The following is a 14796-nucleotide window of genomic DNA, read 5'->3' as shown; positions in this document are numbered from 1 at the left end:
CAATAAATATAAGAAAGAAAAAAAAATTATATACATATAAATATATAGATGTTGGGCTTTTCAAATTCCATGGATTAATTGTATGTAGGAGTGCTATTCATAAATATTTCGCTATTCCGTGCTACGAGCGTGCTAAACTAGCCCCGGCTATCGACTGGTTACTTGTACAGGATTCATATCATATATATCATATCATATATCGTGTCATGTCTCATGTCATGTCATGTCATGTCATATCATATCATATCATATCATATATCTAACACTGATTTATGAATACGAAAAACGTTAGATCGCTGATCATCCATCGGAAGCCCGCGCTAAGAATGTCTATGAATACGGCCCTTTGACTCTAAATGTTGGACTATTTAGTTTGTAGACTTTTTTGTGGACCTTTTGTACTTGTGGACATTTTGTTATGGACCTTATAACCTGGAAGCGGTAGTGATGATGGTGGTGAAGGTAATGATAAAAAATGGTAATTTTTTCGCATAATAATAATAATAATAATAATAATAATAATAATAATAATAATAATAATAATAATAATAATAATGCGCATGATCAAAGGACCAAAGCTTTCCTTTGATAGATACGAAACACAAAGCGCAAACATTGTCGTTACTGGAGAGGAGTAAGTTTTTATCTTCATGATGAGAATGGATGCCGATTACACTTGAAGTGTAATAGCAGAACATTTGATATCGGGGAGATGATATGGATAACGAGTATGTTTCACTTGAGAGCTACATGAAGCCAAGGCTAATGAACACTTGCTTTAATATCCTACCATAATAATAGGCGTAACTGTTAATCTATACTCTATACAGCGTGGTGTACCACCCCTTCCATTTCCTAACAGTGAAGCGGCTGACGTGTTTATGCGGTATTATGCCTCATCCTACACAATGCGTGGTAAGGACGAGTGGGACTCCATATTAGTGCTACACCCGTGATGTTCACTTGACTTCAAGGTCATTTTATTTAATTTTCACGGACACATTAATTCTTTGCAGCATAGTGATTGTTTAGAAGAACCACAGTTTTTTTTCTCTCTTTACAAGTATAGCACATATATGTAAATATATATATTCCACCATGCAACCACTCCTTGAGGATACATAGAGGTGCCATCTGTGTTTAAAATTGTGCAGAGTTCAACTTTTTTTTTTTTTTTTCAAAATTTTATCGAAGCTTTGTTATGATGCATGATATGAAAAACATACAAAATTACATTTGTGGTGCAAAGAGTTAATGCATTAATTTCTCCGTTCTTGAATACACTCTTTTAACACATATAATCACTGATGAACTGTTAAGTTATTTAACTTAAATAAATAACGACTTCACTGTGTTAACAGTTTAAACGATGGTGTTATTTTACGTGAACGACGCGCGTGCATCTATCAAGCGAAGTACTTGACTCACTGCTCACTCTTGTTTCATAAAGTAGGACAAAATAAAACATTGACCGCTTTAAGAATTACACTAATAATTAAAATTAAAATTATTTACTCTACGTACACTACAATATACAATTTTTTTTTCTTTCGAGTTTCGTCATTCTCGTGCGCTTCGAGTCTCTTTCATCATTCTCGAAATAGCATTTGGTCGGCGTGGAAAGATTTCGTAACTTTGAATAACAAACATCATTGAAATAAATAATATTATAAATGTTTAAATGAAGCAAAAAGACAAAACAGAACGGTATCTTAGTTATCAAAATATTCTGGTTCTATTACATATTACCTATGGTTATATAAATAGAAAAAAAAACAATTCTCAAATAAATTTGCGTTTTAAAGAAACGTAAAACATAACGTTAATATCTTTTTACTTGAGATTGCACACTACTTGATCTCAAACATATGAAACGAAAATTCCTAGCATTTTAATAAGGGCATAGTAATTAAATAAAGATTGGGGAACGGATTATTATACACTGAAAGGTAGAGATGATGTTTCAAATAGGCTACTTGATTGTTTACACATATATAACAGTTGCCAAAGTAGATACAAGTTCAGTCAGGTATAAACAACTGTGGAGATTCAAGACTGCTTGACGTTCGGGACTTCGGGAATGATCAATCTCTGCGTCTCGAAACACTCACAAGCAGTCCTTACGTCAACGACGCGACGTATGGAACATTGTCGTGCGGGTTTTCGGCTTTGCGGGCGCTGTTAGTCTTGCTTTCTCGATCGTTGTTCATCTCTAGTTCCCTGATAGCACCTGTGCCACGCGCCAAATACGACGTAACGTCAACATAGTCTACCAACAACTAACCTTATCTCCGTACGCCTTGAGATATAATATGGCCCTTAATTATTAGCATAGAGGAGAAACATTCTAAGCATTACGTTATGAAGAGACTAGTTAATTTGATTTGTAGTATTACCCATAATGCAGTAGGTAGCCAAGGTCATATCCACGAGATATGATGTGTGTTATTGGAATTATAGTGATGTTATTCAGAGGAATAAGATTAAGAAGTGTGGATAAGCTAAATGTTTACCAGTAGTGAGATATTCTTTTCATAGTCTAATTTTCTGAGCCATACAGTGGCATGTATTTCTGATTGGGGTTCTGGTTGATATGTACATGTATTATCAGGCAGTACATCTCACTTGACGGTATGCCAGAGAATGAACAATTGTTTGTATGCATCTGAAGTCTGATTAATGTAATATGTAGCTAGTCAGCCATGTATGCAATGGAGAGGAAAAAAGATAATGGGGGCGTCTTTTACCTTTGGTGCAAGTCGTAATGAGAACTGCTGCTTGTGTTAAAATTATTGATATTGGAAAAGAAAAAGGCCGTGTAGATGAAGATGAGGCAGGGTCCTCAAGACTTGAAACTCTGGGGAAAAGGGAAAAGTGGAGAAAAGTGTAACAAATACAAATGTTTTCCAGCAAGATGCTTTTCTAACAATTTTACATGGACGAACACTGGCACTCATAAAAGTAAAGGTATCGTATTAAATTTAAACTTGTTTTTACAGTTTATAGTTCTTTTAACGCTTTTCTAACAATATTACATTACATTAAAGAATACCAGTACTGCTGCTGCTGCTAAAACTAATAAAAATAATAATTTACACTAATTTTAATGCATAGGATTGAACAAATTGGTTAGCAATGTATAAGTTCATGTCAGCTGTTCGTTACTGCACTCTACCGGCAGCACGCTCGCTTACACGTAAGATGGACAACATGACAACATTACTCCCCCTTCTCTATAAGGCCCGTAACACACTTGAAGAGTTTTCGCTAGCGAGAGATGTGTTGCGAGAAAGAGGCGAAGAGCCTTCCTCCACACACTTGGCGAGTTCTCGCTATCACAGATCACATCTCGCTATGATCATCTTTCTATACACTGCCTTCATGCAGAAAGCATTTTTCTGATTATAGTAATCACTCGTTAGAGGAAATATTATAGGTTATGTATTTACGTATATTGTCGTACTTAAATATATAACCTGTAAGTATATTGTCGTACTTTACAAATTACGTACGAACGCTATGTTGAATCTGAGTATTCAGATGATTAGGAAATGGAGTTACATGAACAAATTTTGTTAATGAAAAGAAAAAGTAGGCCTAAAATTAAAGCCAGAAATATCTGAAATCACATTGTATCTTACGAAAATAAAGGCGAGTTTTGGACACTGGTTTCGATTTGAATGATAATACGTTTAGGCGTTATTTCAGGTTGAGTGGACTACAGATTTTTGCCATTCATGATATGATAGAGAATTCTTTGCTATGTTCTGATTAAAATTATGTAAACTGTTAAGACATATAGATACATTATTATTTCAAATGTTTAATTAATACTGTTAAATCTCATCAAAATAAAATATAGCCCTATTTATTTTCAGATAATCTGATATTTGTCTCAAGGTTTCTTCTTTAAGTTTCGTGTTTTTATAGTTTTCATCCCGTGTATCATAAAAATAGGCCTTCGGGTGACATCGTACAAGTTTGATAAGTTTCTGACTGCAATTATCAGCCATCTTTCCTAATTTTCAATTAAAAACAATACAATTCATTCGCCACCTGTGATATATTTTTCTACATTCAATCGTCATAAAGAGTATAAATGTCAAACATCTTTGATAAATGTGTCGAGAAAATTCGCTGAGCTACCGATTCCAGCGAGAAACTCGCGCGAGGTTTTTGCCTCGAATGAGAACCTCTTCCAGTATGTGCACGTCCATTTGAATCCATGTCATCAATCTTTGAATTTTCTCGCAACACATTTCTCGCTAGCGAAAACTCTTCAAGTGTGTTACGGGCCTAAGATGTCAAGTCGGAAGTAGTTTTGGTCACACCATAATGTCCCTCACTGTAGGCTACCTATGTTGAGTTTATATTCATCTCGAAATTTTAAGACTAATATTAAAAGAAATACTGAGAGATTTTTGTGAGGTTGGGGTCAGTACGTCGCTCGACATGGGTTAAAAAAGCTGGAACAGTTTTTTTTTAACTGTTTCACAATTGAAACTGTTCCAATAGTTCCAAGAGTGTTACACTGCTCCAGTGATCACTTCAACGTTCCACATGGTTCCAAGAGATAAACAGTTCAATTTCTAAACAGCTTTCCTGTTCTTTGCTGTCTGCAAAGACCACGTGTAACGTTATCATTGACCTCCAATCGAAAGTAGATACAATAGCGATGTTCCACACTGCCTTCGTGCAACTGTAGCCTATGTAGGACAGCGCAATTTAATTGTACGAATCAAATTCCCTAAAAAAATGTGATATTAATCATTATTATTATTATTATTAGCAGCCTATTGATTGTTCTTGGTGCCAAAACATAAGTTTGTGTTGTCCACACCTGTGGAGTAACGGTCAGCGCGTCTGGCCGCGAAACCAGGTGGCTCGGGTTTGATCCGCGGTCGGGGCAAGTTACCTGGTTGAGGTTTTTTTCCGGGGTTTTCCCTCAACTCAATATGAGCAAATGCTGGGTAACTTTGGTGCTGGACCCCGGGCTCATTTCACCGGCATTATCACCTTCATCTCATTCAGACGCTAAATAACCTAAGATGTCGATAAAGCGTCGTAAAATAACCTACTAAAAACAGAGTGTTAATTATTAATATACCGCAAAAACATTATCGGCTAATGTCTTATTGTTATTAAACTCCCCTAGGGTTATATGCGTTATTTTTACTATAATCGATTCATTTTGAATTGTAGTTATTTACTGTACTCTTTAACAGTAACCTACGAAAAATGACTTTCGTCGTCATAATACACTGAACACCTGAATTAAAGACGATTGAAGAGCTTTGAAACATGTTCCTGAAGCAGATGAGAAGTTGAAACAGTTGGAACACTTGGAACAGTTGACACTGATGTAAACATATTCTTATCAAACTGTTTCTTTGAAACTGTTATTTTGAAACAGCTTCGTTCATGAAACAGTTACAGGCGAAACCGTTTCTTAAAATGAACAGTTTATCCCATCTTAATATACAGTACATAGGCCTGTACAACACACATTTTGTTAGCGAACAACCATGCCCTAGGTAAAATTCTAATCCATTACTATGGCTTCCAAGCAGCAGTAACAACATGAAAGTAAAAATTTGCATATGCAGTTTACATTGTACTGTTTATTTTCTCTCTGAGAAAAGGTTTCTCAGAGCGAAAAAACAGCCACTGTATGTTCATAAGCCATTCGAGCATCTAATTGAACTGTTACAGCACGTGTAATGCTAAACAAAAACGGGAACAAAGCAAACAACAAAATGTATTCTCACGTACTGTCTGAGCTCCCCATTTTCCATCTTCCACTCTGAAGAGGTCGTACGTGAAGCCCAAATCATCAGCGAACTTCTCCAGCAAGTCGATACAGAAGCCGGAGCAGCACTGATAGAAGCTGCCATTCCGATGCGCAGTGGGAATGTCAACGCTGAAACATGCAGAACATTTCAGTCACGCGTTTGTGTGTGTCGTGACTGTGGCAGACTGAAGGGTAGACAAAAAACAGGACTCATACTCAATGTTCAGCCTAGCTCTACGGGCCATTATTATTAGCACACTTCATGCAGGGTTACCAGATTAATGAAACTCAATCGTCGTACCAACTTTTGAAAAATGTCGTACTTTAGCATAAAATTGTCGTACATTCATCATTTTACTATTTTATAGATAGTGCGTACAAATATATTTCACATAACACCCCAAAAAAGTGGTTCATAGGTCTATAAATTTATATTCATTCATTACTAGTGTTCTGTCCAAGGGCAGATCTTTCACTGCAAACCCAGCATTCTCCAGTACTTCCTATTTCGGCATCCATTTCTTCATCCAATCAAGAATTTTAGTAATTATAGTTGATATCCACAATGGCATTTAGCATTCAAATTACCATTTCTTCATCAACACTCTCATTTTCGGTAAAGCATGCATGATGACGCTTGGTCGGAAACAACATTATTATAGTCCACACCTGTGGAGTAACGGTTAGCGCGTCTAGCCGCGAAACCAGGTGGCCGGGGTTCGATTCCTGGTCGGGGCAACTTACCTGGTTGAGGTTTTTTCCGGGGTTTTCCCTCAACCCAATATGAGCAAATGCTGGATAACTTTCGGTGTTGGACCCCGGACTCATTTCACCGGCATTATCACCTTCATCTCATTCAGACGCTAAATAACCTAAGATGTTGATAAAGCGTCGTAAAATAACCTACTAAAAAACATTATTATATTGAAAGCCAGCAAAAATTTTATCTTTGACCGAAGCAACGGCGGATATTTAATATTAATCAGTGCGGCAGCTAATGATTACATCAAATTAATCCACCTGCAGTCGGCTCAAATCCGACACCGTTAAAATGTCAGCGCGTCTAGATTTCTTAATCCTAGCGCGGTACTATTTCATTCATAAAACATACTTCCATTGCTGAACACACAATGAAGTTAACAGATCTCTGAACTCGTATTACTTTGATATAATTGCACAGTACATGAAACCTGGAGCTCAAGATGACGAATTTATGATTTGCATGGCAAGTGTAGTCACCATATTGATTTTCAAAACATATTTTATCCCTTTAAAGCGTGCGTGTGTGTGCGTGTGTGTGTGTGTGTGTGTGTGTGTGTGTGTGTGTGTGTGTGTGTGTGTGTGTGTGTGTGTGTGTGTGTGTGTGTGTGTGTGTGTGTGTGTGTGTGTGTGTGTGTGTGTGTGTGTGTGTGTGTGTGTGTGTGTGTGTGTGTGTGTGTGTGTGTGTGTGTGTGTGTGTGTGTGTGTGTGTGTGTGTGTGTGTGTGTGTGTGTGTGTGTGTGTGTGTGTGTGTGTGTGTGTGTGTGTGTGTGTGTGTGTGTGTGTGTGTGTGTGTGTGTGTGTGTGTGTGTGTGTGTGTGTGTGTGTGTGTGTGTGTGTGTGTGTGTGTGTGTGTGTGTGTGTGTGTGTGTGTGTGTGTGTGTGTGTGTGTGTGTGTGTGTGTGTGTGTGTGTGTGTGTGTGTGTGTGTGTGTGTGTGTGTGTGTGTGTGTGTGTGTGTGTGTGTGTGTGTGTGTGTGTGTGTGTGTGTGTGTGTGTGTGTGTGTGTGTGTGTGTGTGTGTGTGTGTGTGTGTGTGTGTGTGTGTGTGTGTGTGTGTGTGTGTGTGTGTGTGTGTGTGTGTGTGTGTGTGTGTGTGTGTGTGTGTGTGTGTGTGTGTGTGTGTGTGTGTGTGTGTGTGTGTGTGTGTGTGTGTGTGTGTGTGTGTGTGTGTGTGTGTGTGTGTGTGTGTGTGTGTGTGTGTGTGTGTGTGTGTGTGTGTGTGTGTGTGTGTGTGTGTGTGTGTGTGTGTGTGTGTGTGTGTGTGTGTGTGTGTGTGTGTGTGTGTGTGTGTGTGTGTGTGTGTGTGTGTGTGTGTGTGTGTGTGTGTGTGTGTGTGTGTGTGTGTGTGTGTGTGTGTGTGTGTGTGTGTGTGTGTGTGTGTGTGTGTGTGTGTGTGTGTGTGTGTGTGTGTGTGTGTGTGTGTGTGTGTGTGTGTGTGTGTGTGTGTGTGTGTGTGTGTGTGTGTGTGTGTGTGTGTGTGTGTGTGTGTGTGTGTGTGTGTGTGTGTGTGTGTGTGTGTGTGTGTGTGTGTGTGTGTGTGTGTGTGTGTGTGTGTGTGTGTGTGTGTGTGTGTGTGTGTGTGTGTGTGTGTGTGTGTGTGTGTGTGTGTGTGTGTGTGTGTGTGTGTGTGTGTGTGTGTGTGTGTGTGTGTGTGTGTGTGTGTTTTTTTAGGGATATAAGTCAATGACATACTGAATGAAGAAAAGGGGCAAATAAACTATTATTTTTTTTCATTATAGTCCGACATTGTGAGTTCCAAAATAATTTTGTTCCTTCAGTAAAATAGTCGTACAAAATTGCGTATGACTTAGAGTTCGGTCGTACCTCGTACAATTAGTCAAAATAGTCGTAAGCGTACGACTATAGTCGTAGATACGTATGGCAACCCTGACTTCATGTTACAGATTTCCAAGTATTCCGTTTATGAGATCATTGCATTGTTACTTGAATTCGTCATGAACAAACTTGTCATAGGCAATGTTGCCAATTTAGCGATTTTCCCGCTATATCTGGCGTTTTTAAATGCTAGTTTAGCGGGGAAAATGTATGAAATTTTATTGCTGATATAGGGATTTAGCGGGTATTTTAGCACTTACAGCGGGAAAATAATCTCATTATTTATAAACAATATAGCAATTTAGCGGTTTCTACACCGTTTCATAGCGGTTTTTTAAACTAAGTTGGCAACACTGGTCCTAGGGCTTTAATACAGTAGTTGAGTTGAAATGCTAATGCACTCATTATTTTAAATAACATTTTCTTCAAAAAAGGCATATGACTGTTACTATTAAAGAGAAAAGATAATTTTATTATACATTGAGGTTAATACTTCAGTTTTTTTTTAGGCCCATAGTTTTAAATGTTTTCTTAAGAGTTGAAAGAGTTGATGTTAGTAGTTGTGTTGAAAGTACGTTGTGCTCAGTTAAGAGAGAAGTTCTATAGGCCTATAACATTCTTACTGAATTTGGTATTCCCAAGAAACTAGTTCGATTAATTAAAATGTGTCTCAGTGAAACTTACAGCAGAGTCCGTATAGGTCAGTTTCTATCTGACGCTTTTCCAATTCACTGCGGGCTTAAGCAAGGAGATGCACTATCACCTTTACTTTTTAACTTCGCTCTAGAATATGCCATTAGGAAAGTTCAGGATAACAGAGAGGGTTTGGAATTGAACGGGTTACATCAGCTTCTTGTCTATGCGGATGACGTGAATATGTTAGGAGAGAATCCACAAACGGTTAGGGAAAATACGGGAATTTTACTGAAAGCAAGTAAAGAGAGAGGTTTGGAAGTAAATCCTGAAAAGACAAAGTATATGATTATGTCTCGTGACGAGAATATTGTACAAAATAGAAACATAAAAATTGGAGATTTATCCTTCGAAGAGGTGGAAAAATTCAAATACCTTGGAGCAAATGTAAGAAAAATAAATGACACTCGGCAGGAAATTAAACGCAGAATAAATGTGGAAAATACCTGTTATTATTCGGTTGAGAAGCTTTTGTCTGCTGTCAAAAAATCTGAAAGTTAGAATTTATAAAACAGTTATATTACCGGTTGTTCTATAGTATGATTGTGAAACTTGGATTCTCAGTTTCAGTTAGGAACAGAGATTAGGGGTGTTTAAGAATAAGGTTCTTAGAAAATATTTGGGACTAAGAGGGATGAAGTTACAGGAGAATGAAGAAAGTTACACAACGCAGAACTGCACGTATTGTGTTCTTCACCTGACATAATTAGGAACATTAAATCCATACGTTTGAGATGGGCAGGGCATGTAGCATGTATGGCGAATCCAGAAGTGGATATAGAGTGTTAGTTGGGAGGCCGGAGGGAAAAGATCTTTGGGGAGGGCGAGACGTAGATGGGAGGATAATATTAAAGTGGATTTGAGGGAGGTGGGATATGAAGATAAAGACTGGATTAATCTTGCACAGGACAGGGATCGATGGCGGGCTTATGTGAGGGCGGCAATGAACCTGCGGGTTTCTTAAAAGCCATTTGTAAGTAAGTAACATTTTCTTCAAACAGTATTCCACAAAAGTATTTGTTAAAGCCTACGACGCAATATACAGAGAGATTTAAAAGTCCAGCGATGCAGAAAGACTCTGTTATTAGTGCAATAGCGAAAAATGGAAAGAGGAGAAAGTTGTTGAAAATATGTATTTTTCAATCTATTGTGCTTGAATTTTCATTGTATAATACACCGTTGATGCTGTACACTAGTACAACACATCTGCCAGTCCTATCAGAATTAGTGGTTTTTCCGCTAGTTCTACCGGATTTTAGATTCGTGTTATTGAACGGAAAAGAGCAATTGACAAACAGAATTTAGCGGTTATATAACTTCTCACAGCGTAAAGAAGCATTTCTTTACATTGACAGCATAAGAATTCAGGGGAATTTCATTCTTGAGTAGCGGTTTTCTCTGAACTTGAATTGGAAACACTGCTCATTCTCATCATCATTTCGTAATTTACCCGATACACTACGTATCTAAAATCCTGTAGAACTAGCGGAAAAAGGCACTAATGTAGCAGCATTGGGACTGGCGACTGTGTCGAACTAGTGTACGCCTCAACTGTGTATGTATTCTACGTTGAAAATCTAAGTAAGCAAATAGTTCCCGCCCACTTGAATTTTTTAAGTCGTAACAGGTAAACTTGCATAAAAGAAATCAAATTTCCTTAGCCGTCTTTAAAAACAATCGTGTTATGCTTTACATTTTTCATTCTCTCAGCCATTCCTCGCATACACGAGCTGCATCTCTCCAGGCAATAACCTTCACAGCGTTGTCAGAGTGCATTTCGTTTTAAAATTCCTTTGCAAAACGAAAAGTTACATTTGTTTGGATCAAATTTCTGCGCATTTAAAGGACAAGATTAAAATTCTTTCGATCATTTATTATCATAAGACATCGCTCTCTTAACGTAACTGAGGATACTGGGAATTAATTCAATAGTTTTCCCTATATACGCTATGAAATATTTCATGTAAAATAATTTTTTTCTCGAAAAAGAAGCAACAGTTTTGTTTGACATATCTCAAAGAATAACTCCGTGAAATTTATGATATTACATAGGTTCATCATGTATACCTTCTTCGCAGGCACAACAAATTTGAATCGTGTATTTCTAAAACCCCATAAAGTGACAAAAACAGAACTTTTGGGAAATCAATAAAAACTGTTTAGTTTCAGTGCTTTTATTTTTATGTCAAAATTTATTTAAGAAATGATATTAGTTGATAAATATGAGGTTTATTCACCATTAGTTGTATTTTGTAATATATGTAAAGTCCTCCCAAAAATTAATTTAATTAAAATGTTATGCGGTTTTTCCAACAAACAAACTGAAACTAAGCAAAGTATTGCCTTTTTCCAAGTATCAGAGTGAATGAAAGTAAATATGAACAAACTTTATCATCTATGTAGAAACTACAGTACCCCATATAAAAAAGAAATTGACGTTTTTTCTGTTGCAACAGACATTTTCTTATCAGGACTTATTATTTTTCTAGTCTTTGCTTCCACTGTCATTACTATCTTTGTTGGTGGTAGGGTGGTAGGCCATGTGTACAGTTCTGTGTAGAATCCTTTCACTTCATCCGTATGTACTGAACAATCTTATTAAGGTCCTCAACTTTTTATAACATTGATTGGTAGCCTCGAGCTGTTATAAGCTATATCTGTTGGCATTCAAACAGTAAATTTTCAGCACAAACACTTTTCTCAGGAATTCGAATGGTGAATACTTCTGCTGGTACAATGCTGTCATCTTTACAAAGAACTTTACCTTTCTGTTCATTGCAGTGAAAAAACTCATTCACCTTTGAAATTTTAAAATGTATCTTTTTATCCTTTGGTACACCACGGCCATAAGATGAATCAGACATTTTATATAGCTTATAAAATATTCGCCACCAAGCTTTGAAGTTAACCATATCATTAGCTGTGACTCGTTTTACCTTGAACTTAGACGAGTTCTCAGTAATCCTAATTAGCAAAATTTTCATCACTTGAACTAACCATCTTGTAACAGAATACTCAAAACAGATAATAATAGTAAGGGAAACACTTAATCAGCAATAGACAGAACAAAACACTGATCCGGCTGTGACTGTTATCAGCTGTTGGGTGCGACAGTGCTGCTGCCAGCTAGTGTGACAGAGTAGTTTTTTTGAAAAACACCATATGTGATGTTACTTGTGGAGTTTTTACAATGAATGCATATTTTATTGTCCAATTTTTTACGTGTTAGATATAAGGATTTTATATCAAAAGATGTGTATTCATGCTGGCAATCAAAATCCACAAAGAAACGCATTTTGTAAAAAATGTCGGTTGTGGTGTTCTTACAATAAACGATTCAATCTGGCATCGCGAATAATTCAAAACAATAAATTTATATAGACTATTTCTTTTAAATGACGTCACTCCATTTCCGGCCAATGAAGTGTAATGAAATTTTGAATTCCAACCAATCACAGTCATACATTGCGGTAATTTCTGCAGCTCGATTTATCACTATCAATTTACGCATTGTTGTTCTTTTGTTTAGTCAGTGTCGTCAACTGTTTCCACGTAAATCAATGAGCATGAATCCATTGTACTAAATAAAGTGCGAAATCCTACTTCTACCTCTACAACTTTATCTTCTAATTCCATGTCCACTGTATCTAAAGAAAATGACACTCGTTCATAGCAATTGCTCATTTAATTAATGTATTAATAATATTATTTGTAATTATACTATAAAATTTTTAAATTAAATTATGATTTCAGCAGATAATGAAAATGTATTTCTGTTATAACAAGAGAAAATCACAGTAAATGTAATTAACATTTTTAAACCTATATTTCGCTTTCCTCAATTGGTATTACTGAATAAAATTCAATTTCTTTATTGAAGTAATCGTTACTCATTTATTTCGACTTCACAATGTCTGAATAGGTTAAGTATTAATAAATCTAAAATTATTAACATTTTGTGAGCGAATTTTAGGGATATATTATTTACGTTTTTATTTTATTCACGAAATAGCCCTAATAAATGTCACTCGAGGCCTGAGATTTCCCAAATAAATCCATTCGCTTCGCTCGTAGATTTATCGGCAAATCTCAGACCTCTTGTGACGTTACTATAGAATAAATTATCTATTAAAAATGAAGTGAAAACCAATTCCACCAAGAAAAACCTAACTTACACGGGTTGGTGACCTACTGCGTAGATATTATATAGTACTTCTTTATGCAACAAGCGTATAATCTTGGGGATTGGCAATAACCCCAAATGGTAATCGAACCCACGCCAGAGCGCAGTCTCACATCAGCAGGCAAAGGCGCTACATTGGTGACTCTAAAATAGTTCTGTCGATATCTTTTATTTCTCGTGCGCAACTGCCGTTATTTTATTCATTACTCTTCATTCAGCATCTAAAGCGCTTTTCCGCATTCAGAAATTTATGGCCGCTGCAATTGAAAGACCGTCGTTAAAAGAAATGATCACCCTATGAAAGAAAGTACCGCTGTCCCTTTAAGGCCGTTACATGGACATATCGATCTTGCTGTCTTCTGTTCTCGATCAGGAAGGCCGTGTCTTGCGAATGTTATGTGAATACCGTATTTTGTCTGTAAATATCTTTAAGCTAAAACAGATTGTTTGTTCATGGTGACGGGGAAAGCTCGGACACTCTGGCTTTATTTACTTTCCTTAAGCTGAAAATCGACATCGCTGCCAAAACAAAACTTGCGAACAAAAAAGGGAACAAAATATATTGTAGGCTTTGAAACAAGTGTCGTAACACAATATAGAATGCTGTGTAAAAGTCGAAAATTTTTATGAGTCTATAAATTGAGTTCAGTTGAAAGAGAAAGTCCTATAGCCGTTTAATAAAATTATTTTAAAATCTAAGAAAAGAGTAATCGAAAACAAATTAAGCTTTTCAAATCAGCACACGAGTGAAATTGCACGCAGTAACTGCAACTCCTAGAGCTGTGCTTCACAGAGTGCAATGCACTTTGCACGTGCATTAACAAGACAATACTGAGGGGGTGTCAGTGCAAACTGTATACGTGACGGCGAAATAAATAAATGTAAGTTACATATTTATTTATATATTTATTCATAGATTTTAAAAAGGCGTATGACTCGGTTAAGAGAGAATTTTTATATGATATTCTTATTGAATTTGATATTCCCAAGAAACTAGTTCGATTAATTAAAATGTGTCTCAGTGAAACGTACAGCAGAGTTCGTATAGGTCAGTTTCTGTAAGATGCGTTTCCAATTCACTGTGGGCTAAAGCAAGGAGATGCACTATCACCTTTACTTTTTAACTTTGCTCTAGAGTATGCCATTAGGAGAGTCCAGGATAACAGAGAGGGTTTGGAATTGAACGGGTTACATCAGCTGCTTGTCTATGCGGATGACGTGAATATGTTAGGAGAAAATCCACAAACGATTAGGGAAAACACGGGAATTTTACTGGAAGCAAGTAAAGAGATATGTTTGGAAGTAAATCCCGAAAATATAAAGTATATGATTATGTCTCGTGACGTGAATATTGTACGAAATGGAATTATAAAAATTGGAAATTTATCTTTTGAAGAGGTGAAGAAGTTCAAATATCTTGGAGCAACAGTAACAAATATAAATGATACTCGGGAGAAAATTAAACACAGAATAAATATGGGAAATGCCTGTTATTATTCGGTTGAGAAGCTTTTATCATCCAGTCTGCTGTCA

The 14796-nt window shown here is 36.7% G+C and overlaps 1 protein-coding gene across 1 annotated transcript in view; it reads right to left on the bottom strand.

The window, feature by feature from the left end:
* The window catches only part of LOC138712998 (glutamate receptor ionotropic, NMDA 2B-like), a 584228-nt gene that overhangs the window by 136483 nt on the left and 432949 nt on the right, over nucleotides 1-14796 (bottom strand). Inside the window, exon 9 of the mRNA XM_069844679.1 lies at nucleotides 5773-5920. Within this exon, the coding sequence (XP_069700780.1) occupies nucleotides 5773-5920 (148 nt within the window). The remainder of the gene's footprint in view (nucleotides 1-5772; nucleotides 5921-14796) is intronic.

Source organism: Periplaneta americana, chromosome 14 (genome assembly GCF_040183065.1).
Source record: "Periplaneta americana isolate PAMFEO1 chromosome 14, P.americana_PAMFEO1_priV1, whole genome shotgun sequence".
Lineage (NCBI taxonomy): Eukaryota > Metazoa > Arthropoda > Insecta > Blattodea > Blattidae > Periplaneta > Periplaneta americana.
Note: the sequence above shows the minus strand (reverse complement) of the source record. Positions and strands in the feature narration are given on the sequence as shown.